General features: G+C 38.7%; 1 protein-coding gene across 5 annotated transcripts in view; it reads right to left on the bottom strand.

Annotated features, from left to right (window-relative positions):
- Positions 1-1,321: 1,321 nt before the first annotated feature.
- Positions 1,322-27,390, bottom strand: part of IL15 (interleukin 15) — a 96,655-nt gene continuing 70,586 nt past the window's right edge. For 4 of the 5 annotated variants that reach the window (XM_086346597.1, XM_086346599.1, XM_086346598.1 and 1 more), the window contains exons 2-7: positions 19,239-19,337; positions 18,024-18,121; positions 16,086-16,170; positions 8,947-8,991; positions 6,846-6,983; positions 1,322-3,401 (exon numbers count right to left, since the gene is read on the bottom strand). In XM_086346597.1, the coding sequence (XP_086202723.1) occupies positions 3,291-3,401; positions 6,846-6,983; positions 8,947-8,991; positions 16,086-16,170; positions 18,024-18,121; positions 19,239-19,250 (489 nt within the window). In that variant the 5' untranslated portion in view covers positions 19,251-19,337 and the 3' untranslated portion in view covers positions 1,322-3,290. Of the gene's footprint in view, positions 3,402-6,845; positions 6,984-8,946; positions 8,992-16,085; positions 16,171-18,023; positions 18,122-19,238; positions 19,338-27,390 lie in introns of those variants that run through there. The other variant, XM_086346595.1, reaches the window with a different exon arrangement.

Genomic DNA, 27,390 nt, shown 5'->3' on the forward strand with positions numbered 1-27,390 from the left:
TTGATAGTCATATCAAACTGTCAACTTACACCGAGTTATTAGTGCATAAAAACCCTAAAATCTTTTTTGCTGACTCCAGCTGCATCCTCCTTATTCTTTACTCCTGCTGTTCATTATTGTGGCCCAAGTACAGAACTCTTTGTATATCCTTATTCATTTTCATCTTGTTACACTGGCACTCCCTTCTAGCCTGAGGGAACTGTAAATCTTCATTGCATATTCCACAGATTTGATAAACACGTACCTTCTATCTTTATCCAAGTCACAGACCAAAATGTACCACAAGACCCAAAATAAAAATCTTAAAACCTGTATGGAGACACAAAAGACCCAAAATAAAAAGGTGAAGGCATGATCACGGCTCTGTTTTACAAATGCCATCATTCCATCTAGAATAGTTTCATCTCAGAGAAATATACGATCATGTTTTAGACACTTCTACAGAGACTCAACTAAAAACAGAATTCCTATAATGTATTGGGTTTAATACCCAGCTTCCCTGGTGGCTCAGAGGTTAAAGCATCTGCCTCTAATGCAGGAGACCTGATTCAATCCCTGGGTGAGGAAGATCCTCTGGAGAAGGAAATGGTAACCCACTTCAGTACTCTTGCCTGGAGAATCCCATGGATGGAGGTGTCTGGTGGGCTATAGTCCACGGGGTCGCAAAGAGTGGGACACGACTGAGCGACTTCACTTTCAACTTTCTTTCTTTCAATTGAGTTTAATGAACATGGTAAAATTTTCTTAACATATTAAATAGTTTGATCTTTAATGAATATCCAAACATCTGTATTTAAACTTTTAAAATGTCTGCTTAATACCTTTGATACAATAAATAAAACAATTTTCCTGTCCAAAAAAAATTCCTTTTCAGATGAAACTAAAAAAAAAAAAAAAAAGCCACAAGCTCAATGGCTGCCAAATATTATTTGTCTGGATTGAGGTCAAGGGACAGACTAAGAGCCAATACATGACTCTTTGAAGGTCAAATGGAATACAGATTTCTCCAAAACTATCTTGAAAGAAAATATTAAGCATACATTGACTGAAAGGATACATGAGCAGGGATAGGGCATTGGACTACTAAAGAATGATTCAATAGAGAAATGGTTTGCACTATGACATGAAAAGAAATCAAATTCTTGAGATAAATTCCTACTCTTTGATCTCTCAGTAAAGTCTGCCAGAAGTGAAGTAGGGGCAAGACATCCGTGATGCGATGAGCATATTTCATTTCAGTCAGTTCAGCTTCAAGAGAGTTTGAAAATTTTAGACAATATACTAAAAAATAATAGAAACAATTATTTCATGCCACATCATGTTAGCTCTCATCAGCAGCTTTTTATTATACAAACATGACAAAACAATGTAGGAAAGTAAAATACTTGTACATGAGGGAAGAATGAAATATAAACATTGTTGCAACCATTAGCTTTGATACACAATTTCACCTATCAGTAAAGGTTTATTGTAGACACAGTAAAGGTTTATTATAGATGGACTGGTGCATATTCCATGCCAGGCACTTGCAAACTCTCTCTCATAATAAGAGCTTTACTGGTGGCTCAGTGGTAAAGCAGAGAAGGCAATGGCACCCCACTCCAGTACTCCTGCCTGGAAAATCCCATGGACAGAGGAGCCTGGTAGGCTGCAGTCTATGGGGTCGCTAAGAGTCGGACATGACTGAGTGAATTCACTTTCACTTTTCACTTTCATGCATTGGAGAAGGAAATGGCAACCCACTCCAGTGTTCTTGCCTGGAGAATCCCAGGGACGGGGGAGTCTGGTGGGCTGCCGTCTATGGGGTCCCACAGAGTCAGACACGACTGAAGCAACTTAGTAGCAGCAGCAGTGGTAAAGAATCCACCTGCAGTGCAGCAGATGCAGGTTCAACCCCTGGGTCAGGAAGATCCCCTAGAGAAGGAATTGGCAGCCCACTCCAGTATTCTTGCCAGGAAAATCCCCTGGACAGAGGAAACTGGCAGGCTACAGTCTGTTGTTGTTCAGTCGCTAAGTCATGTCTCTGACTCTTTGCAACCCCATGAATTGCAGCATGCTAGGCTTCCTTGTCCATCACCATCTCCTGAAGTTTGCTCAAATTCATGTCCATTTAGTTGGTGATGCTATCTGACCATCTCGTCCCCTGCTGCCCTCTTCTTCTCTTGCCTTCAATCCTTCCCAGCATCAAGGTCTTTTCCAATGAGTTAGCTCTTTGCATCAGGTGGCCAAAGTATTGGAGCTTCAGCTTCAGCATCAGTCCTTCCAATGAATATTCAGGGTTCATTTCCTGTAGGATTAACTGGTTTGATCTCCTTGCTGTTAAAAGCACTCTCAAGAGTTTTCTCTATCACAACAGTTTGAAAGCATCAATTCTTTGCCAATTAGACTTCTTTATGGTCCAACTCTCACATCCATACATGACTACTGGAAAAACCATAGCTTTGACTCTATGGACCTTTGTTGGCAAAGTAATGTCTCTGCTTTTTAATACACTGTCTAGGTTTGTCATAGTTTTTCTTCCAAGGAGCAAGCGTCTTCTAATTTCATGGCTGCAGTCACTGTCTGGAGTGATTTTGGAGTCCAAGAATATAAAATCTGTCACTACTTATACTTTTTCCCCTTCTATTTACCATGAAGTGATAGGACTGGATGCCATGTTCTAGGGCTAAAGACTATGGGGTCACAAAAAATGCTGGACATGACTTTGTGACTAAACAACAATAGCAAGAAGAAGGGCTTTATATATCAATAATGAAATGATTGGTTTCTACCTAGTTCCTCCTTTCTTGTTGGTAGTCAATTCTCCTTCCAAGTGCCACAGCTGAAGAAGAAGTAAATGAAGGTTGGTAGTCAATTTCCAATTGGTTGGGGCATCCTCTATGTCTATAGCCATAGTACCAAGTGGTACAGATTGTTTAATAATTTGACTCTCACCCTTGAACCAAACACCCTCTGTTTTCTTATAAGATGTAAAATATCAGTGCAATTTCAAAGGATAAAATATGTACATAATTTTATTCAACATTTTACATTATGCTACAGATATGTACAATTTCAATAATAAATTAAAAATAAATGAACAAAATAAGTCCGTCCTTGGCAGACAACGTGGTCTCGGTGACATGTTTTGACTTTTATCTTTATGAATCCATCCCAACCAAGATCCTGAGCATCGTCTTGCCAGGAGAATTTCTTTTGGCAGCACATTTGAAATGCTGAGTGCTTTGTTGCCTCTAAGCCGCGGAAAGATGTTTGTTAATAATAGAAATGCGGAAAAGGATCAGCTGCAATCAAGAAGTGTTGATGAACATTTGCACAATATGTACAAAACTCTTCAAAAATTCTTTGATACTTTTTTCCTCCAGTTCCTCACATTCTTTGCATCCCAATTCTGTTTTATTCTGCAAATAAAAAGAAAGGATTAGATTGGAAAATCTAAAATATGCCTTTCCTGTGAATATCATATCCTTTGAACCACATGGTGAGGTGTCCAGACATAAAATACTTGGCAGATTAATTACCATATTAGGAAGAATTAAGGCAAAAGAGAACTGGAGAGATTTGATAAGGACTGATTTTTTCCTCGAGTGAATTAAGGACAGTGAAAAATATAATTGAAAAAGAAAAAAGATCTACTGAACCACAAACGTCTTGCTTAGAGGCCTTCAGTAGTTTCTGGTCATCTACCGCAGCATGAAGTCCCTGGCCCCCTGCGTGGCATGCTGGCTCTCCTTGAGCTGTTCCTTATCTATTTCTTTCACTTTTTCCACGGCTCAAAGATTCAGCCCTAGGAACACTGGCCTCATGCCTTTTGGTCCCATACATACATGAACCTATTAGGTGTTTTGCTGTCTTTGCTTTTCTCTCTTCCTTCCACACTTCTATTTTAGCTACAACCACTCACACTTAAGATCACTCAGGTGCTGTCTCCACTGGGAAGGCTTTTCTGAACCCAGGAACTCCCGAGGCTGGACTAAACGTCCCATCTCTTCATTCTAAGAACTCCGTATTTAGGCTCGCTCTCATATCACATCATGTGTTAGGCTGATATTAAGGAGCTTTATGCTTCTCAGACCACTGTTTGCTCTAGGCTCTTCCAGGAAATCAAGGCTATGTATTGTTGCTTCGCAAATGGCCTGGCACATGATATTTGCCCAATTATTATTGGCTAATTTGAACTATTTTGATGAATACCATAAATTATTGTACTGTAAACACAGTTTCTACAAGTGTAGCAATCTACAAAACGAAATTTCCAGGGATCATCTGAACTGTGAAAGCTGTTTCAGGAAAAATCAAAATGAGATTTTTCCATCCATTAGGCATTTAAAATTCAAATTCACCAACGTTTATCAAGCACATACCCTCTGCCAGGTGCTGTCATATTCCATATAATGCTCTCCTATTTGATTCTGAAAGTAATCATGTCAGATAGGAAGGCAGAGATAGTAAATGACTCATTTAGTTGACATAATCAGTGAAATTCTCCACGTCCAGGTCTTCTGACTGTGCATTCAGGCCACACTGTCATGATGAGGGGGACTATAAAAATGCACATTAAAGAGTTCCCCATTGACATTTGCTATGAATTATCTGTTGCATGTCCCAGCATTTCCACCAATAACAGAGAGATAACATATCACAAGAGTATTTTAAACATTAATATATTCATTTCAGAAATAGATGAGAATTCTAGTACATGTCAAGCATTGTTCTAGGAGTTGGGATACAGCACTAAAAACAAACAGCAAAAAAATGGAAACAAAACACCTGCCCCTCTGAAGCTGAAATTCTACTAGGAAAAATCAGACAATATCCAGCAAGCAAAATATATAGTATTTAAGATGGTGGGACATATAGAGAAGTGGGTAAGGCATGTTGAGGTGGGGGCGGGATTGCAGTTGTGAAGAAGTGACATTGCTGTGAGATGGTGACATTGAAATAAAGACCTAAAGTAGCTTGGTACTTTAGGGAAAATCAACGGTGTCCAGCCACACTAGCTCAGGTCTCTGCTCTTTCAGTTGCCTCTGACTGAACATACTTCCCCATGGCATCCTTGAAGCTCATTCTCTCTCATGTTTTTGCCAATTGTCAGTTATGTAAGCAAACCTTCTCTAGAGCCTCAGTCCCCTTCAGTTCAGTTCAGTCGCTCAGTCATGTCTGACTCTTTGCGACCCCATGAATCGCAGCATGCCAGGCCTCCCTGTCCATCACCAACTCCCGGAGTTCACCCAAACCCACATCCATCGAGTCGGTGATGCCATCCAGCCATCTCATCCTCTGTCATCCCCTTCTCCTCCTGCCCCCAATCCCTCCCAGCATCAGAGTCTTTTCCAATGAGTCAACTCTTCGCATGAGGTGGCCAAAGTACTGGAGTTTCAGTTTTAGCATCATTCCTTCCAAAGGAATCCCAGGGCTGATCTCCTTCAGAATGGACTGGTTGGATCTCCTTGCAGTCCAAGGGACTCTCAAAAGTCTTCTCCAACACTACAGTTCAAAAGCATCAATTCTTCGGTGCTCAGCCTTCTTCACAGTCCAACTCTCACATCCATACATGACCACAGGAAAAGCCACAGCCTTGACTAGATGAAACTTTGTTGGCAGAGTAATGTCTTTGCTTTTGAATATGCTACCTAGGTTGATCATAACTTTCCCCTGACCTGCCTCTTTTGTGGCCACTACAGTTATTAATAAACACTTGACCTACTATTTATTTGCTTATTGATTACTACGTGTTTCCTCCTTCTGTAAGAGCAGGAAGAGTATGTTTGTTTTAACTTCTGCTATCTTGAGGGCCTACAATGGGTCCCAAAGCGTATTTGTTAAGTGAACAAATTATAATGATGGCTTTGTTTGTTTATGAAACTTCTTCAGTCCACTTTCCTTTGGCCACTAGTGTTTTGCCATACAATCCATGATCGTCTGTACTTCAGGGCCTTGCAGAGCTGATGCTCCAGCCTAGCATAGGGGTCCCTGGCATTTGCTCTCCAGGAGCCCTATACTGCTCTTGCTACCTAGGAGTATACCTTATACTCCAAGTATTCAGATTTTTATTATTATCTTTCTGCAACATTTATCCTTTGAGTAGATAAGAAGGTAGACTCTGGAGAGAAATTGCTCGGGGATTCCTGGCTCCTCGTTTTATTAACTGCATGAATTGGAGAAAGAGATGCAAGCTCCCAGAGCCCCAATTTCTTAAACCTCAAATAGAAACAATGATAACCATATCTCACAGATTGACTGCAGGAATTCAACGAGTTACCATCTGACCCTGGAAGAACAGTATCTGGCACAGAGTAATAACCCAAATATTACTCTATGGGTGCTCAACAATTGGGCATCAGACATGAAGAATCTTCCCTGTTGGCTCAGACATAAAGAATCTGCTGCATGCAGGACATCCAGGTTTGATCCCTGGGTTGGGAAGATCCCCTGGAGAAGGAAATGGCAATCCACTCCAGTATTCTTGCCTGCAGAACTCCATGGACAGAGGAGCCTGGTGGGTTATAGTCCACAGGGTCGCAAACAGTTGTACAGGACAGAGTGACTAACACACACACATGGACACACACACGGACACACACACACACACACAGCCCTGTGTGCACTGAGGCACACTGTGGAGCTGTAGGAAATGTGTGTTGAATGAATAAATCAATAAAATGCTTAGGATTGTGTGCACAGGAGTGATGGTGAAGCTTCTGGCAGCCATTCTGCTGGAATTAACTCCTTTTCCCAAGTGCTCCCTCCAAGGGTCTCCTTGTCCATTCCCATCCAGCTAATGATTTCCCCCAGTCAATCCAAGAGCATCTGATGCAACTCTGGACAACTACTGGATAACTCACCTCAATAGAAGATAAATTGCTGTTTGCTAGCATGGTAAGATTTTCTATTATTTCATAAATGGTGGCATTTTTGGACTCGTGTAAAATAACTCGTAACTCCAGGAGAAAGCACTGCATCGCTGTTACTTTGCAATTGGGCTAAAACAGAATTACAAAGAATCATTTTTGAAAACAATTATTTTCCCATTATTTCAGTTTCACACAGATGCAATTCTGATTTTGTAAAAAGTCAATCCAACTATTTTATAAAAAAACACAATACTCCTAAGACGTTTTACATAGGAAACAGCTTCACTTATTTTTCTCTTTTGGCTTTGAAATCAAAACCAAAACAAACTGAGAACAAAAAACAGTCAGGAAAGATGGGGATGCTGTGCAGAAGAAAGAACATAAAACTAGAAAATGTAGAAATAATACGCCACTTTTTCCCACTAAGCACATTTCCTCTGTCTAAAGGGGTGATAATGTTGACCTGGAACTCTCAAAACATGAATATAGATGGTGCATATGGAATAATTTTTTAGAATCAGACTGCATTGTTAACATTTTAAATATTGGTAGCTGCTAATCATCCTATTCTTGCAAGTTCCAGTGGCACACATGATTCCAAGAAATTTCTTAGAAAAATCAAAGCAGGAGTATGGCCTATGTACAGGCTGGCCAAATCAGAAAGGTACTTTTCAGGTCCCATAAAAATACATTTCCCAAGATGATTACTTTAACAAAAACCTAAACTTCAAACCGAAGTATTTAACCAGCGTGTGGGGGATTTGATAGAGACTGTCTGATTTCTTGTTCTCAATGCCATGCATAGTGCCTGGAGCTCTGCAGGCACTTGGCAAGTGCTTACTGAATGAATGAAGGAGGGAAGGAAGGAAGGAAGGAAGGAAAGGACACAGCCACCTGGCTGGTCCTGGAAATACTCCTTATCCTCCCACAGCCGCTGCTCTGGATTGAAAGGGTAAATACTGTCAGCATGTCAATAAAATAAATAACAACTAAAATATAAATAATAAAACTGAGGTTCAGAAGTATTTAGTGTCTTCCAAGGCAACAAAGCTAGAAAGTGGCTGAGTCAGGGTTTAAATCTAAACTTCGGTCTCAGCTTCTTGCGAGCTACAACCCCAGGAGCAGCAAGGTTATCTTCTTACAAAAACAGCAATCTCAGGATTCTGAGTGTTGGCGGTTAACTGACTGCTTTCTACTTTGAAGAAAATGCAAAGAAAAATGGAAAACATGTTGAAGCCAAAAAAGGAGACTATTCTAGTGCAGCAGTACTATATCCAAGTGATTGATAGATACCTGTTTCCCCTCCCCACCTAATTTCTGGCTGTGGCTTCTTTCTAATGCTTAAGAAGTCTCGGTAGGGTAAACCTTCTATTTCGGAGAAGTTCTAATTAAGGAATAATAGAAGACTCACTGTTGTGAATACACACAACACAGAGTTTGTTTTCCATGAAGAGAAGATGTCAGGGATTTGTGTCTTGGTTTTAGTAACCAATTAAGAGAGAATGGACCAGCAACTCAACAGAAATTCTATATGCCTTAAGCAATGTCAGCATATTAATGAAGCGATTTAAGATCATTTTTGAATTCTGATAGATTTTATGGGTTGTGTTAGTTTCTTTTCTCACATAAAGAATAACCAATCAGAATCCTTTTCTGACAACTGTAGTGATTCAGGCAAAATGTAGAACAGGAATATACTTAAACAATTTGTAAAAAATATGATTAAAAGTGATAGCACTGGATAAAATTGATATGTTGGATATTGTTAAATTGACTAACTTGATTCTTGAATCAATTGCATTGTGTTTTACCTGCATCATAGAAATATGTACTATGTTTTGTTTGACATTGACAGAAAAAGGCTTTTTTATGTCTTGATTTGACAAGGATGCTACAATGTAAATAGTATCTATGTAGCTCTTTCTCCCTACCGTGCTATAATTTCAACAATTGCATATAAAATTCATTGATCATATGAACATCCGAACATTAGATTTTAAAACTATACATGTTTCAGTAAATTTATAAAAATATATTTCCAAGCCTTTGAACATTGGAAAAGACAGCAATGTTGAAAACAAAATATACTCACATGAGCATCACTTTCAGTATATAAAGTGGCATCCATATGTATAGACTGAAAAGAAACAGAAGCAATATGAGAAACTATTCCCTGCTTTAGATATAATGGGAACAACCTACTGAAAACATTAAATTAAACTTTCTAAATTAAAGTCTTTATTTTGAGATAATTTTATTCATGTGAAGTTATAAGAAAAATACAGCAAGATCCTGTGTGCCCCTTCACCACTTCCCCCAGTGACAATGTCGTGCATCAGCAGTTCACTGCAGTCGCTCAGTCACGTCCGACTCTTTGCGACCCCATGGACTGCAGCACGCCAGGCCTCCCTGTCCATCACCAACTCCCAGAGCTTACTCAAACTCATGTCCATCAAGTCAGTGATGCCATCTAACCATCTCATCCTCTGTCGTCCCCTTCTCCTCCCACCTTCAATCTTTCCCAGCATCAGGTCTTTTTAAATGAGTCAGTTCTTCACATCAGGTGGCCAAAGTATTGGAGTTCCAGCTTCAACATCAGTCCTTACAATGAAAATTCAGGTCTAATTTCCTTTAGGATGGACTGGTTGGATCTCCTTGCAGTCCAAGGGACTCTCAAGAGACTTGTCCAACACCACAGTTCAAAAGCATCAATTCTTTAGTGCTCAGTTTTCTTTATAGTCCAATTCTCACGTCCATACGTGACTATTGGAAAAACCATACTTTGACTAGATGGACTTTTGTTGGCAAAGTAATGTCTCTGCTTTTTAATATGCTGTCTAGGTTGGTCATAGTTTTTATTCCAAGGAGCAACCGTCTTTTGATTCCATGACTGCAGTCACCATCTGCAGTGATTTTGGAGCCCCCCAAAATAGTGTCTGTCACTGTTTCCCTAATTTTCCCACCTATTTGCCATGAAGTGATGGGACCAGATGCCATGATCTTAGTTTTCTGAACTTCGATTTTTAAGCCAACTTTTTCACTCTCCTCTTTTACTTTCATCAAGAGGCTCTTCAGTTCTTCGCTTTCTGCCATAAGGGTGGTGTCATCCGCATATCTGAGGTTATTGATATTTCTTCCGGCAATCTTGACTCCAGCCTGTGCTTCATCCAGCCCAGAATTTCACATGATGTACTCTAGATATAAATTAAATAAGCAGGGTGACAATATACAGCCTTGACATACTCCTTTCCCAATTTGGAACCAGTCTGTTGTTTCTTGCCCAGTTCTAACTGGTGCTTTAAGCCTGCATACAGATTTCTCAGGAGGCAGGTCAGGTGGTCTGGTATTCCCATCTCTTTCAGAATTTCCCATAGTTTGTTGTGATCCACACAGTCAAAGGCTTTGGCGTAGTCAATAAAGCAGAAATAGATGTTTTTCTGGAACTCTAGTGCTTCTTCAATCATCCAATAGATGTTGGCAATTTGATCGCTAGTTCCTCTGCCTTTTCTAAATCCAGCTTGAACTTCTGGAAGTTCACAGTACACATACTGCTTAAGCCTGGCTTGGAGAATTTTGAGCATTGCTTTGCTAGCATGTGAGATGAGTACAATTGTGAAGTAGTTTGAGCATTCTTTGGCATTGCCTTTCTTTGGGATTGGAATGAAAACTGACCTTTTTCAGTCCTGTGACCACTGCTGAGTTTCCCAAATTTGCTGGCATATTGAGTGTAGCATTTTCACAGCATCATCTTTTAGGATTTGGAATAGCTCAACTGGAATTCCATCACCTCCACTAGCTTTGTTTCTAGTGATGCTTCCTAAGGCCCACTTGATTTCACATTCCCGGATGTCTGGCTCTAGGTGAGTGATCACACCATTGTGATTATCTGGGTCATGAAGATCTTTTTTGTATAGTTCTTCTGTATATTCTTGCCCCCTCTTCTTAATATCTTCTGCTTCTGCTAGATCCAGATCATTTCTGTCCTTTATTGTGCTCATCTCTGCATAAAATGTTCCCTTGGTATCCTAATTTTCTTGAAGAGATCTCTAGTCTTTCCCATTCTATTGTTTTCCTCTATTTCTTTTCAATGACCACTGAGGAAGGCTTTCTTATCTCTCCTTGTTATTCTTTGGAACTCTGCATTCAGATGCTTCTATCTTTCCTTTTCTCCTTTGCCTTTACCTTCTCTTCCTTTCTCAGCTATTTGTAAGACCTCTTCAGACAACCATTTTGCTTTTTGCATTTCTTTTTCTTGGGGATGGTCTTGATCCCTGTCTCCTGTACAATGTCATGAACCTCATTCCATAGTTCATCAGGCACTCTATCTATCAGATCTAGGCCCTTAAATCTATTTCTCACTTCCACTGTAAAATTGTAAGGGATTTGATTTAGGTCATACCTGAATGGTCTAGTGGTTTCCCCTACTTTCTTCAATTTGAGTCTGAATTTGGCAATAAGGACTTCATGATCTTAGCCACAGTCACCTCCTGGTCTTGCTTTTGCTGACTGTATAGAGCTTCTCCATCTTTGGCTGTAAAGAATATAATCAATCTGATTTTGATATTGACCATATGTAGATGTCCATGTGTAGTCTTGTGTTCTTGGAAGAGGGTGTTTGCTATGACCAGTGCATTCTCTTGGCAAAACTCTGTTAGCCTCTGACCTGCTTCATTTTGTATTCTAAGGCCAAATTGCCTGTTACCCCAGGAATCTGTTGACTTCCTACTTTTGCATTTCAGTCCCCTATAAAGAAAAGGACATCTTTTTTGAGTGTTAGCTCTAGAAGGTCTTGTAGGTCTTCATAGAACTGTTCAACTTCAGCTTCTTCAGCATTACTGGTGGGGGTATAGACTTGGATTACTATGATACTGAATGGTTTGCCTTGGAAATGAACAGAGATCATTCTGTTGTTTTTGAGATTGCATCCAAGCACTGCATTTCAGACTCTTTTGTTGACTATGATGGCTACTCCATTTCTTCTAAGGGATTCTTGCCCATAGTAGTAGATATAATGGTCATCTGAGTTAAATTCACCCATTCCCATCCATTTTAGTCCATTGGTTCCTAAAATATAGATGTTCTCTTTTGCCATCTCCTTGTTTGACCACTTCCAATTTGCCTTGATTCATGGACCTAACATTTCAGGTTCCTGTGCAATACTGTTCTTTACTAAAGCATCAGACTTTACTTCCATCACCAGTCACATTCACAACTGGGTGCTGTTTTCTCTTTGGATCCATCTCTTCATTCTTTCTGGAGTTATTTCTCCACTGATCTCCAGTAGCTAATTGGGCACCTATTGACCTGGGGAATTCATCTTTCAGTGTACTACCTTTTTGCCTTTTTGTACCATTCATGGGGTTCTCAAAGCAAGAATAGTGAAGTGGTTTGCCATTTCCTTTTCCTGTAGACCACATTTTGCCCTGCATAACATGGCACAATATCATAATGAGGAGATTGGCATGGATACAGTCTGCCCACTTTGTTCAGATTTCACCAGTTTTTGTGTGTATGTGTATAGTTCTTTACAATTTTATCAGATGTGTAAATTCATGTAACCACTACCATATTTAAGATACAGAACAATCCATTACCATAGGAAAGATTCCGTTACTCTTTTATAGCTAAAATCACCTTTCTCCCAAAACATTCATATTCCGCCCACCATCCTTCTATATACCATCAACCATTTCTCTGCTCTTCATTCCTATGATATCATTTCAAGAATATTATATAAATGGAATCATACAGTAAGTAACCTTTTGAAACTGGCTTACTGAAAAAGTTAATAGACTTTATTTTTTAAGCAGTTGTAGGTTTGCAGGACATGACCAGAAAAGTTCCCATATGGCCCCAGGCCCCTTCCCAAGTTCCCCCTATTATTAATACCTTATATTAGGATGGTACATCTATTACACCTGGTGATTCAATATTGATACATTTTCAGCTAAAGTCCAGAGATTACATAGGGTTCACTGTTGGTATTGTACACCTATAGTTATTGAAAATGTGTAATGACATGCATTGATCATTATTGTTACATACAAAATAGTTCCACTGCCCTAAAAATCACCTGTTCTCCAGTCTCTCATCTGTCCCTTTTTCCTAAACACTGGTAATCATTGATGATTTTATCGTATCCAACCTTTTCCAGAATGTCACATAGGTGGAATCATACACAGTATATGGCCTATTTTGATTGGCTTCTTACACTTAGCAAATGGGTTTTAGGGATCCTCTTTACCTTTTCATGGCTAAGTGGCTCATTTCTTTTTATCTACTGAGTAACGTTGCATGTATGGATGAACTACAGTTTGTTTACCCCATTCACTATTTTTACACAGTTGTGTGTGGATCTCCACTGAAACCAGCTGATCTGGAGATTCTATTTGGGGAGCTTGTATATGGTGAATTCAAAGTATTTTGTAGTTATAGGAGAGTTCACATTATCTATTTCATCTTGGCTACATTTCGATAGGTTGTGGTTTGTGAGAAAATTGTCCATTTCCTCTAAATTATGAAATTTATGAGAATCAAGTTGCTCATGGTTTTTCTTTGGTATCCTTTTACTGTTTGTAGGTTCTGTAGTAAGACCCCAGTTTCAGTCCTGATACTAATGGTATCTATCATCTCTTATCTTTGTCAGGATTTCTAAAGGTTTATCAATTTTATTGATTTTTTCCACAAGTAATGAGCTTTATATTTAGTTGATTTTTCTCTATTGCTTTCCTAACTTGAATTTCATTACTTTTTGTTTTTGTCTTTATTACTTCCTTCCTTCTGCATGGATTAGATTGATTTTGCTCTTCTTTCCCGTTTCTTGAGGCACTAATTTAGATTGGTGATCTGAGATCTTTCCTCTTTTCTAACGTAATCATTTAATTTTATCAGTTTTCCATTCAGTAATGCTTTAGCTAAATCCCACAGATCTTCTTATGGTGCATTTTTGTCTTCATTCAGTTCTATACTTTATATCCTTTGAGACTTGTTCTTTGACCCATGCAATATTTCTAAGTGTATAATTTAATTTCCAAGAGATTTTCCTGTTGTATTTATGTAATCAACTTCTACTTGAGTTCACTGTGGTTGGACAACATATACTGCATGATTTCAGTCCTGATAAATGTGTTCAGGTTTATTTTATGGCTCAGGATACGTCCAGTCTTGGTGAGTGGTGCCTGAGAAGAATGTTTATTAGCTGCTGTTCTGTGAAGTGTTCTATCCATGACATTGGATACTCTTGGTAGACTGTGCTATCCAGTTCTTCTATATCCTTTCTGATTTTCTGTCTAGTAGTTCTGTTTGTCACTGAAGAAGTGCTAAAATCAACTATATTTACGGACTCATCTGCTTCTCCTTTTGGATCTATTATTTGTTTTTGCTTCTTCCATTTTGAGGCTCTGCTGTTTGGTGGGTACACATTTAAGATCATTATGTTTTTCTGGTGATTAATCTTTTTTACCAAGGTATACTGTCTCTCCTGACTCTAGTAATTTTATCTGCTGTCTGTTGTTTGCATTCTCTGATATGAATATAGCCATTTCTGATTTTTAAAATTATTGTGTGTATGACTGTGTGTGTGTGCCTCAGTTTCCTAGAGCTGCTGTAGCAAGGTACCACAAAGTGAGGGCCTTCAACTAACAATTCATACTCCTACAGTTCAAAGCCAGGGATTCCACTGAGCCTGTTCCCTGTGCAGATACTAGAGAACTGTCACTCCTGGCTCCCCAGCCCTTGCCACATCGTGCCAGTCATTCCAATCTTCTTTGGCTTGTGGCTGCCTGTTCTCACAGGGCCTTCTTCCCTGTGTCTATGTATCCTGTTCTCTTCTTATAAGGACAATAGTCAAGGATTTAGGGCCCACCTCGCCTCACTGTAATCTCACCCTAACTGAGTATACTTGCAAAGACTTGTGAGGTCTAGGTGAATGTGAATTTAGGGGTGGACACTATTCAGTCTACTACAGCATGACATATTCTTTTCCCTTTCTTAATTTCAACCTACCCATTTCCTTGTAGACAGCACAAAATAAGTTTGTATTTTGTCAACGATTTGGCTGATCTATGTCTTTTTGTTAGTATTCTTTTTCTCCTCTCCTTCTAGGATGATAATGCCAGGAAGACTGGCTCTTTTATTGTCCCCAAAATCCCTGAGGCTTTATTTACTTTTTTCTAATCTGTTTTCTCTCTATTCCACCCTAAAGTTGACTGTCTTTCCTCTGTCATATTCATTCTGCTAATGAGCCTCTTCAGTCTGTTTTATATCTCAGCTATTGTATTTTTTAGTTCTGTAATTTCCATTTGCTGTGTTTTTACATATTGTATTTCTTCGCTAAGACTTTCTGAGTTGTTTTCTGTTTTATTTTCAGTTGTTCCAAGGATATCCACAGTTGCTTGCTGGTATATCTTCCCGATGGCTGCTTTGAAATTCTTGTCAAATAATTCCAACATCTAATCCATCTCAGTTTCAGAGTCTGTTTCAGACGCTCTTCTCATTCAAGTTGTGATTTTCCTGCTTTTTGGTTTGAAAACTGAGTTTTCCATATATCCTGGTATTTAGGATATTATGTAAGGAGACCCTGGTCCTACGTAAGTCTTGGAGTTTAGCGTGCAGCCACTCTGTGTAGGCTCAGTACAGAGGTGCTGCCCTAAGTTTGTATGCTGTGATTCCAATGATGGTTTAGTTTTCAGAAGCTTTGTGGGGCAAATTTGGAAGGTTTGGTACACCTGTTGCCCCTGAGACGCTCACTGGTCCTCTTGTGTTGCCTGCACAACAATACAGCCCCTATTTCTCTCCTCTACAAGTTCTGCCAGAACAACCGGTGTCTCCAGAGGGGGTTTTCTAGCCCATGGCACAGAGAGTCCTTCCCTGGGTCAGCCTATTTCCCCTACAAGGGTCACCAAGCCACCTGGCTTTTCTGCTAACAAGTCTCTCCAGTCTGTTTTCTATCTGGAGGATATATCAGGTATATATCTGACAGGAAAAGGGAGTCTCTCTGGCCTGTGGTCACAAAGAACTCTTCATGCTAGGCCACTCATAAATTGAGGTTTAAAGGTAATTGCTATCTGAAAATTCTAAATAAAAGATTTCATTGGAGGTTCTATGAGGCATACAATTCTACCGAAACATTATTGTTTTATGTGAGATTTCATTAGGACTGACAGCAAAACACAGGCGTAACAGACTCCATAGCAATTATACAAAATAGTTTATGGAAAAATGAGTACTTACTTGAATAAGATGCTCAATTGTTTTCAAATCATTTATTACATACTGCCAGTTTGCTTCTGTTTTGGGAAGACTTGCACTGATACAGCTGAAAGCAAAACCAAAGAGCAAAGCATTTTGAATGAACATAATACTGTCTTGATGAATACTACTGGCAAAAGAGCAATCAAGACCTTTTTATTTCAACAAGTGAAAAAATGACTGCTATCTTTGCCTTTGTGCCTCGTAGATGAATATAAACACTGAACATATAGTACAATTTTGGTGCTTTACGCTAGCTTGATGACCAACCTGGATTACAGAAAAATCTAATTCAGAGGGATAATTTATATATACTACTACTACTACTAAGTCACTTCAGTCATGTCCGACTCTGTGCGACCCCATAGACGGCAGCCCACCAGGCTCCCCTGTCCCTGGGATTCTCCAGGCAAGAACACTGGAGTGGGTTGCCATTTCCTTCTCCAATGCATGAAAGTGAAAAGTGAAAGTGAAGCCGCTCGGTCGTGTCCGACTCTTCGAGACCCCATGGACTGCAGCCTACCAGACTCCTCCGTCCATGGGATTTTCCAGGCAAGAGTGCTGGAGTGGGTTGCCATCGCCTTCTCCAAATTTATAGATAAGCTGGTGCAATTTATCACATTGAAAGAAAAACATTGCTTGATATGTGGCAGTGCCCAGAATATGTTTTTGAATAAATTTTACTTTCCTTTAAGTAGAAGTCCCATCAGACTTTTAAGTCTAAGAGGGTAAAGTCATTAAATAAGCAATCACCTTTTTCATGTAAGGATTTTGACAGTAAATATATGCCCCTTACATGCACCTTATAGCAGCTTTCTCCATAAACATTAAGGACTCGGCCCTAGTCACAAAACTAGATCATACAACTTACTTAGTTTTGTAAAATGGAAATTTAATATCAGGACAAAAGATACACACACTGACCAAGTAACTGAAGAATAATTCTTAGAGCTTCTGGAAAAATAGTTGCTCCCTGATGGATCCAGGACAGAAGCATGCAAGCCAAAACTATTCTGTTTTTGAAAGGAGGAGTTACCTGCACAAACCTATGGTTCCCCATAACATGAAGGCATTGGCAGAATAAAACTGAACTGCAAGTCAGATCGCAAAACTACAAGTTGGGTGAGTGCAGTATATTAGTTGCTTCTAACAGAGAAGGAAAAAATTAATAGGCATGGCAAAATATGAATGTTTATTAGGAGGAAAATCAAAAGGCCTAAATGAAGAAACAAGTGTTTCAAACTGAACTAAGATAGGGCTCAAAGGATAGGAAGAGTCAATGCCAGGGGTAGATAAAACAGAGAAGGTGATGGCACCCCACTCCAGTACTCTTGCCTGGAAAATCCCATGGATGGAGGAGCCTGGTAGGCTGCAGTCCATGGGGTCGCTGAGAGTCAGACAGGACTGAGTAACTTCACTTTCACTTTTCACTTTCATGCATTGGAGAAGGAAATGGCAACCCACTCCAGTGTTCTTGCCTGGAGAATCCCAGGGACGGGGGAGCCTGGTGGGCTGCCATCTATGGGGTCGCACAGAGTCGGACACGACTGAAGTGACTTAGCAGCAGCAGCAGATAAAACAAAAAAGTAACATGGGTAAGCCCTCAATATCTATTTTCTTACTGGTGTCAAAATCACATAGGATGTTAATAAAGAGTTTCCTTCCAAGTTTAGTCAGAAACCAAGAAGTCCAATTTATTTGCAGGATGTAATACTCATTTGGAATTTTATAAGAATATAGAAATTCTCTGTAGGATGTTTACCAAACCTCCTCTGAATCTCCATAATCTGCTATCACACCCCACATACTGAGAACCTAAAGATTTAAGCAATGAACACAAACCAATTTAATAGAGAAGATATTGAAGAACAATAATCCTGGTTATTAACATGATGATTCTATGCTGAAAAATAAAATTACCCCAAAATGAAGACATGAATGCCAGCCTCTGTTAAAAAATGACTGTTCAGAAGTAAACACAAGTAGCACTGGATGGAAGTACTTCTCAAATATGGTTTCTGAAAAATAAAATCATAGACAAAGTGGTTAAACTTCTCAGTGAAAAAATGAGATTCAAAATGATACCTTATCATATTTTTAGGTTCCAAAATGTAAATATATCAAACTTTCAGAATTCCTTATTGGAATTAATGAAATTAGAATGTATCTTTTTTGCTTTCTCCCCTACCTTCAACTTTGTCTCCTACATGCAAAGTTCTTTAATACATATTTCTCCAGACGCATTTCAATAATAATGATGCATAGAAAATATGGTTATTTACTAATTTACCTATATGGTAATATAATTTGTTTCTATTATCCTTAACTTCCTTCTCATCCTTATTTCTTTTTTTCTTCTTTTTTTCTTTCTTCCTTTTTAATTGTCCAACATATTTCATGTTAGTTATATGAATTACTAATATAGGTACGCTAGTTATATCATAATTTCACATAACAATATGAAAATTAATTACATATTAATATCATTTGGAGACAAACTGAATAGAAATGGAACCAACCAAAGATACTCTATGCTATCTTAAGACTTGATATATAATACATTTTCTGGGTGATTTAGGAAGATTACTTATCTCAGAACTTCCTGGAGTTTTGATATTTCTGCCTGCCTCTTTCATGTGGTCAAAATCTTTATAGTTTCAGAGAGCAATGCTTTTTCTATTTTTTGGCCATGGGATCTCAGCCCCCTAACCAAGGATCAAACCCACAGCCCCCTGCATTGAAAGGCAGAGTCTTAACCACTGAACCGCCAGGGAAGTCCCCAAAGAGCAGTGTTGACTTAACTTCTAAGAATCTGTGCTCCATGTTATTCACACTGAAAGAATGAATAACAGCTAGACCTTGTTTTCAAAGACTACACAGCTTATTGATTAGACATTTAAGGAACAAAATAGAGTGAGATAAGTGAAAAACAACATGAAGAGCACATCAAGGTGTTAATAGACCTTAAAAACCTAGTTTATTTATTTTCAAAATAAGAATAACCCATATGTCAACAGACATCTGTGACATCCCAAAATCTCCAGAGAAGAGCCATATAAATTATTATGAAGTATCTGAGACACAAATGACCTTTTAAGAAAAGTCCATATACTATCTTCATCTAGTTTTTCTTACCAAAATTCTCATTACTCAATGCCAGAGTAAATCTTTCAGTATCGAAGAAGAGCTGGCTATGGCAATGGGTTTCCAGCAGCCATCCATCCAGAATACTTCCTACAATACAACCCAGAGTAAAGAGGATCCATTAAAAACACAAGTGGACTAGTAGGGGGAAAGAAAGGGAAGAGAATTAACAGTTATTGAGCACCAACTTTTTCAGTCACTCTGTTAGTTACTTAGAAATGTGTATCTCATTTAATCATCAGAACAATCCTATGATGGAGGATTAGCAACTTTTGGGTGAGCCGCCCAGGCCCCACAGGAAGTACAAGACAGCCATGATTTGAGACCAGGTTTGTCTGATTACAAAGCCCAAGTCCTTTCCACTATATTAGGTTCTTGAATTGACTGAATTCCAAAGACATATTAATGAAAAGCTGACAGCCAAATACCTTAATGCATATAAACTACTGACTATTAATATAATTTACAACAGAAGTAGCTACTTCTATAGACATTGAATAGATGTCTTCAGTCTTTATATCACTGTTAACTGAAACATCATTTGAGAATTTCATAAGTAACAAAATCCTGTTTTCTTTAATTCAAAGTGATTAAGTATATGAAGATTACACATTCCCATATCCAATTCCATTTTATTAAAAAAAATTAAAACCAAAATATATAAAATTTAAACAACTATTTTGGCCATCATTCTAAAATAGTGTGTATTTGTTGACTTCCCCTTCAAAAACCAAAATCTGCCATGTCTCTCAACGTAAGTATTCACTGCAATTAAGTTTTGTAGACTGAAATAATTATTTTATTTTCAGATGTTTTTGAAATGTAAAAATGATTACCTTATAATATATGATGTATAACTCTTTAAAAGAAAAACCAGAATTTAACTAAGTATTAAAAAAGAGAGTGTAAGTGTATTTCCAATAAAAATGCCATCTATTCCACAACAAAATATTAAGTCTAATCTTCCTATTACATGTAATCTAAGCCACCCATTAATCAGTTTAATTAAAGCAACCTGTTACTCTCATCTTAATCATTCTCTTTGTCTATGTTATCTCACTGCTCCAAATTATTTGCAAAACTTTAAAATTATCTTTACCATTTCATTCAAACTCTTTTAAATTCCCTACTTCCTTTTTAGTTGTAGGATCCCCCCACTCCACATTGTTCAAGAAACAGGATTTCCTGAGCTGGGACCAAGCAGTACAAAGGGTGATACAATTGTTAATGAGGCCTCATGAAGCTGCTTGAGTAAGCAATGAGTATTTCAATCCTGGGCTTTTGCATCAGTGAGTCTCCACACACGCAGGATGTTAAAATCTTACCAGTCAGACTTTCACTGTCCTGCCCACCTACCAGCAGCTGGTGTAAGTCAAGGACAACTAACAGCTTTAGTCAGAATGCTCCACGCCAAGTATGGTAGAATAAGTAGGAAATGACCTCAAAGACTTCTAACAAATAATGATAATAAAAACCAGTGTTAACTGAGGATATTTTTACAGCTTTGTTAATTTGGTAAAAGAACTGACCTGGTTTTCTGGCTGACAGACAGATTTTCATAACAGCTTTGGAAGTTTTGACATTCCATACTTCTGTGGATCAATAACTTTACTAAGAATGTGAGTGTGTGTAATCCAGGAGAGTAAAGATCCAAAAAGGTAAAATACTCTGTAACTTTCTCTTTGAGTAAGACTCAGTGTTAACATTTAATATAATTATCACTCATGATGGCAATACTAATTAGAGTAGGAATTGTTTACCAAGTGCTTTTAAGTCTACAAAATTATTTCATATACATTATCATATTCAATCCTGGCAATATCTTTATATGAGAGATATAACTCTTATTTTATAGTGAAGAAGTTGAGGTCCTGAGAGGTTAAGTGACTTGCTTCAGATAAATGTCATACATGTGGCTATCAAAATTCTACCTCACAATCCAGGTTGCACAGGTAGAAGAGAGAGGCAAGAAATAATAAACTCTGGTTGAGAAGTGGAGGTCCTTACTATGGAAAGCAGCTGATCCATCCCATGTGAATCATAAAAAGTCACCGCTCTCTGATAGTGTACAAACAGGTCTTTCCTTTGTGGTTGCCAAGGGAGAGGGAGGTGAGCGAGGGATGGACTGGGAGTTTGGAATTAATAGATGCAAAGTAGTGTACACAGAATGGGTAAACATCAAGGTCCTCCTGTAGAGCACAGGGAAGTATATTCAATATCTTCAGGTAAACCATAATGCAAAAGAATATAAAAAAGAACACATGTGTTTATTTATATACATGTGTGTGTGTAACTGAATCACTTTGCTGTAAGCAGAAATTAACAAGATGTTGTAAATTAACTGTACTTCAATAAAAAAAAAAAACATGTTTGAAACTGTTGTGACGTGAAACAGAACTCAAGTCCTTTCACAAACATCATCTCATTTGACCCCTACAAAGTACCTGTTAGATAAAAGTGGCTGAAACCAGTTAATTACTTTCTGAGACTAGAAGTGTAGTGATGAAATAAACTGTCCACTTCCTTATAAAGTTATATTTGTGGAGAACTATGGAAGCAGTGTTTAATCCTGGCACACAGTTTGCATATGGTCATGAAAGGCCCTAACAATCAGCATCTTTGACGTGTCCATTCACCTGCATACCTAGATCCAAGAATAAAAAAGACTAAATCCAAGCCCTACTCTCAAAGAGCTATCAGAGTTTAAGCTGATTTTTTTTGGACTCCTGAGACAGGGTCTTACTGCGGGGCACTCCCTGAACTTATGGCAGCAATACTGTCTATGTCACTGCCTAAGAGTTAGACATCGTGAAAAGTGGACAATCCGCACAACGGGGTGGCTCCAGTAGCTTTAATTCTGGAGTGACTTGTGAAAACAATTGTAAATATTCTGCGTGCTAAGTTGCTTCAGTTGTGTCCGACTCATAGTGACCCTACGGGCTATAGCCTGCCAGGCTCCTCTGTTCGTGGGATTCTCTAGGCAAGAATACTAGAGTGGGTTGCCATCCCTCCAGGGGGTCTTCCCAACCCAGGGACTGAACCCATGTTTCTTAAGTCTCCTGCATTGGCAAGTGGTTTCTCTACCACTAGCACCAGCTAGATTGGAGAAGGAAATAGCAACCCACTCCAGTGTTCTTGCCTGGAGAATCCCAGGGACGGTGGAGCCTGGTGGGCTGCGGTCTATGGGGTCCCACAGAGTTGGACACGACTGAAGCGACTTAGCAGCAGCAGCAGCACCACCACCACCTGGGAAGCCCCTATTCTATACCAATAGTAGTTGTTCCCAGTGAGGAAAAACAATCTAGCGTACTGCTGTTTTCTTTTGCTTTATTCTGTTTAATTATTTACCTGCCTAGTCACACATTTAAAATAAACTTAAATAGACTCTGCAAGAAAAGAAGGGCTATAAGTATTGGTTTATTTGGTACACATATTCAGCTAATCACTCAAAAAAAACTAAAACCGAGGGCAGACCAAGGTTGAATGCTTACGTGGAATATAAAAAATGTAAGATTACATGGCTGTCCTTAACCATTTAGTATGCATTTATTGAGTACTTACTACTTGCTGGACGTTTCGGTATGACCAAGGCATTCCTGTTCACAAAGCAAATCAGTGAACACAGAAGCACCTTGGTTTCAGGAAGAAAGATGGACTATATATAGTACATATAAGTAAATGGATTATATATTTCATTAAAGAGTGGCTAAATGATACAGGAAAAAGAAAACAGGTAAGAAGGACAAGGTTGCAACTTTAAGAAGGGTGATGTTCCAGAAGTCAAGTGAGAAAAGTACATTCAGGAAAAGGAAATGAAGAGCCTGTCAGATGTGCTGACAGGTCAAGGAAAACACAGACTGAGTGCTTACCAGTGTGCTTAGCAACATGAAGGTCATGGGTGACACTGAAAAGAGCACTTAAAGGGAGTAATAGAGGCAGAAGCCTACATGAAATGGGCATCAGGGAAAGGGAAAGGATTCTAAATTGCTGGTGCAGACAATGTTTTGAAGAATATTGCTCCAAAAGGTGATAATAGATAGTAGAAAGTGAGGGAAATAACAGCACATTTGTATGCTGCCGTAGAAACTGATTATGGAAGAGAGGGGGACAATTGTCAGAGGGACACTCTTAAATAGGGCTTCCCTGGTGGCTCAGATGGTAAAGAATTTCCCTGCAAGGCAGGAGACCCACGTTCAATCCCTGGGTCAGGAAGATCCCCTGAGGAGGGAATGGCTATCCACTCCAGTATTCTTGCCTGGAGAAGTCCATGGACAGAGGAGCCTGGCAGGCTATAGTACATAGAGTCCCAAAGACTTGGATACAGCTGAGCAATTAACACACACAAGAGAGGGAAATGATTGTCAGAGTGATATTCTTGAATAGGCAAGTGAGGATGATATCTGGGATATTGTAATTTGTAATATATATTTGGTCTTCATTCTCATTTCTGGCCCACAGCTCCTAAAACCTTAGGAATTTCTAGTGATGAGGGCGATAAGGAGTCTTTGAGAGTGATGAGATCTTTTATTATGATAATGAGGTGACTTTTGGACCCCACCCAAGAATGTGGGCTGGTTTCAGGGAGAACCAACTATGTGATCAGAGAAGGCCACGGCACCCCACTCCAGCACTCTTGCCTGGCAAATCCCATGGACGGAGGAGCCTGGTGGGCCGCAGTCCATGGCGGCGCTAAGAGTCGGACATGACTGAGCAACTTCACTTTCACTTTTCACTTTCATGTATTGGAGAAGGAAATGGCAACCCACTCCAGTGTTCTTGCCTGGAGAATCCCAGGGACGGGGGAGCCTGGTGGGCTGCCGTTTATGGGGTCGCACAGAGTCGGACACAACTGAAGTGACTTAGCAGCAGCAGCAGCAGTACGGGAGTATAAGAGACATGTATCTAGGTAATATTGCTTTTTTTTTTTTTTGTAATTGTGGAGCTTCATAAAGGAAGGGTTAATGGAATCATGGGGCTTTCCTGATGGCTCAGTGGTAAAGAATCTGCTTGCCAAGCAGGAGATGTGGGTTTGATCCCTGGGTGGGGAATATCCCCTGGAGAAGAAAATGGCAACCCACTCCAATATTCTTGCCTGGGAAATCCCATGGACAGAGGAGCCTAGTGGGTTACAGTCCATAGGGTCGCAAAGAGTTGGACAAGACTTTGGAACTAAATACTTCAATTGAATCATATCTTGAAGAGAAGATAGATTTTAGATATGAGCAAAAGGAAAAACAACACTTTAGGTGGAGAAAAGAGCCTGACAAGGACTTGTGTACTCAGAGAAAAGTGAGTCATTTGATAACGGTGTGAAAGTAATGGGAGGAAATTGTAAACAAAACTGTCCCTATTGTATATAGCAGGAGTCAGTAAACATTCTCTGTAAGGGGTCAGATAGTAAACGTCATGCTTTATAAATCTTGTAGTCTCTGTTCAACTATCTAATAAGGCTGACACAATGTGAAAACAGCCATATACAATGCATGAATGAATGCGTGTATCCAGTACAACTTTACTTATCAAAATAGACTGTTGATGGATTTGACCCACAGGCCAGCCTCTGACACGTATGGATTCCATAAGCAGTCCCAATTTCAGTAGAGTTGAGGAAGTGATATCTGTAACATCTTAAATTGTCCTGTCATTAAGTGTACTGGCATTTTTTCAGTAACTTCTTTCAAGCTGATTTCAACTGACACCAATATTATGAAACTTTCAAATAAGAAATTTCTTAAACACACAATCTGTGTTCAATATTAAGGCTAAAATAATCCAATGTGAACTATCTTACCACGAGTTACTACGGTGACTTTTAAAAATTACTTCCATTTAAAAACAAGATTTGGTGCCCTGGGATGACCCTGAGGGGTGGGATGGGGAGCGAGGTGGGTGGGAGGGTCAGGATGGGGAACACATGTACACCCACAGCTGATTCATGTGAATATATGGCAAAAACCACCACAATATTGTAAAGTAATTAGCCTCCAATTAAAATAAAATAAATAAATAAAAATTAAAACAAGATTTGAAGTTGGCATTTAATTTTCATGACTCCACACAATATGTTTTTAAGGCCTATGAATCACAACAGTTTATCAAAACAACAAAAATAAATGATTAAGTAAGATGTTTTTAGTATTTAAAAAATGCTATTTCATATAAGACCTGTAAAATAATATACATATATATTTTAAATAAAACAACATGAAGTTCTTGGAGTACTTAAATTGCTTAACTGTCCTGAAATGCTTCCAAACACATCACAGCCATTTAAATATCACACTGTCAAGGACAATGGTAGTTATAAATTTTGGACCCCTTAGTTGCCATGACAACTCAAAAGGCCTTAACTAGACAGACGCTATTACAGAAAATGAATATAGAAACACCTAAGGTAGTTTATCATCAAAGACAACAATGATGCATGTGTGTGTGTATACATGGTAGTTGTTCAGTCGTGTCTGACTCTCTGCGACCCCATGGGCTGTAGCCCGCCAGGCTCCACTGCCCATGGAAGTCTCCAGGCAAGAATACTGGAATGGATAGCCATCTCCTTCTCCAGACAATGAAGCATATATGTAGCTAAAGGACATATACAAACGATGCTCTTACCACTCTTTGATAACAGTTCTACACAGCAGTATGTTCATGCGCGTTTTTTATCATTTGGTGTAAGTGCTGTTGAAAAATGTTTTGGGTAAATGTTTTTGAGAAAGGCTAACTCTAGGGCAGGTATAAGTAGACAGCTTCTGCAGAGCAGCACAACTTTAATACTTAACCTACTGTCCAGAAATGGTCAATAAGATCTATTCCTCTAGCTTAGTTTCCAAAAGCACTTTGTTCCAAAAAGTGGTGAGGATGAAACCATAGTACAGAAGGACATTAGTATTTGAGAAAGAGGATAAAGAACATTCTTCCTACCAGACCTCAGAAAATTTAAAATCCACTGAATGTCTGTGAAATAATAATGTGAAAATACATTCTAGGAAAAAAAAAAAAGTTATCCAAGAAAAAGAAAAATATGGGATATAAGAAATCATGGAGCCCAACACATGTCATATTCACACTTGGGTATAAATAACCACCACGTTTTTTTTTTTAAGTTTTTTTAATAAATCTCATTCATTCATTTAATTTTGCAAAAATGTGAGATTCTTGTGGTAGAAAGCTTATTTATCTTGTTCATTACCGAAATCCAAAACAAAAAAGCATACTAGGTCATAACGAGCACATACCACATGTTTGTTGGATTTTATTTTTCACTTCTTTACAATTACACTGCCCCCATAACACACATACACACACTTAGAACTATCAGACTCTTAGCCGCACTTGCTTCCCTATCCAGCAGGTGTCCCAGTCGGCCACCGTAATACTATCCTAAAGAGAATCGAAATCTTCCTCCACTGAGTTTTCTCCACAGTTCACCTTTCTGATACTTTTATTTTACCAGTGTCCAATTCCAAGCTACATAGTATTGTTGGAAAAAATGTTCCCTTATAATTTTTTGAGATGCAATTTTTAATTGGGCCTTCTCTACATCTTGCTAATGATTTCTGGTTCTTTCTGACATTCCCCCACTATACTTTTAAAATCAATTTTATTGATATAATTTCAAAGTGATAAAACATACCCATTTTAGGTATATGATATGCAGAGTCTTGATAACTGTATACACCCATGAAATTGCTCCAACAACAACAGAAAACAGCTATAATCATCAAAATTTCTCCCATGCCCCTTTACAGTCATACCAGTCCCAACCTTAACACCAGGCAACTCCTGACCTAATATGTACTTTTCCAGATAGCAGTGTGGAAGGAAAATCACAGATAAATTCCATGTGGTAAATATTGTGAGAAAAGAAGAGGAAAACTCATGCTAAGATTATTACTTTATTTGGTGAACAGGCAGCACATTCATGATGATTAATTGCAGAAATCAAAAGTTCAATACAGAAAAAAAAATCCTGGATATATCGTAATTTTCAAGCTTAAAAATAAAATAAAGTAAAATGAGGCAAAGAAAACTTAAGCAAACTAACAGAAGGTAATGGTAAGCATAAAAGGAGAAAATTAAACAAAGAAATCACAATAAGTTCACACATAAAAAGTAACGTAGCAGTAGTAAATCTAAATATACA

Source organism: Bos grunniens, chromosome 17, assembly GCF_055505025.1.
Source record: "Bos grunniens cultivar Pamir isolate PY7600 chromosome 17, Bosgru_T2T1.0, whole genome shotgun sequence".
Lineage (NCBI taxonomy): Eukaryota > Metazoa > Chordata > Mammalia > Artiodactyla > Bovidae > Bos > Bos grunniens.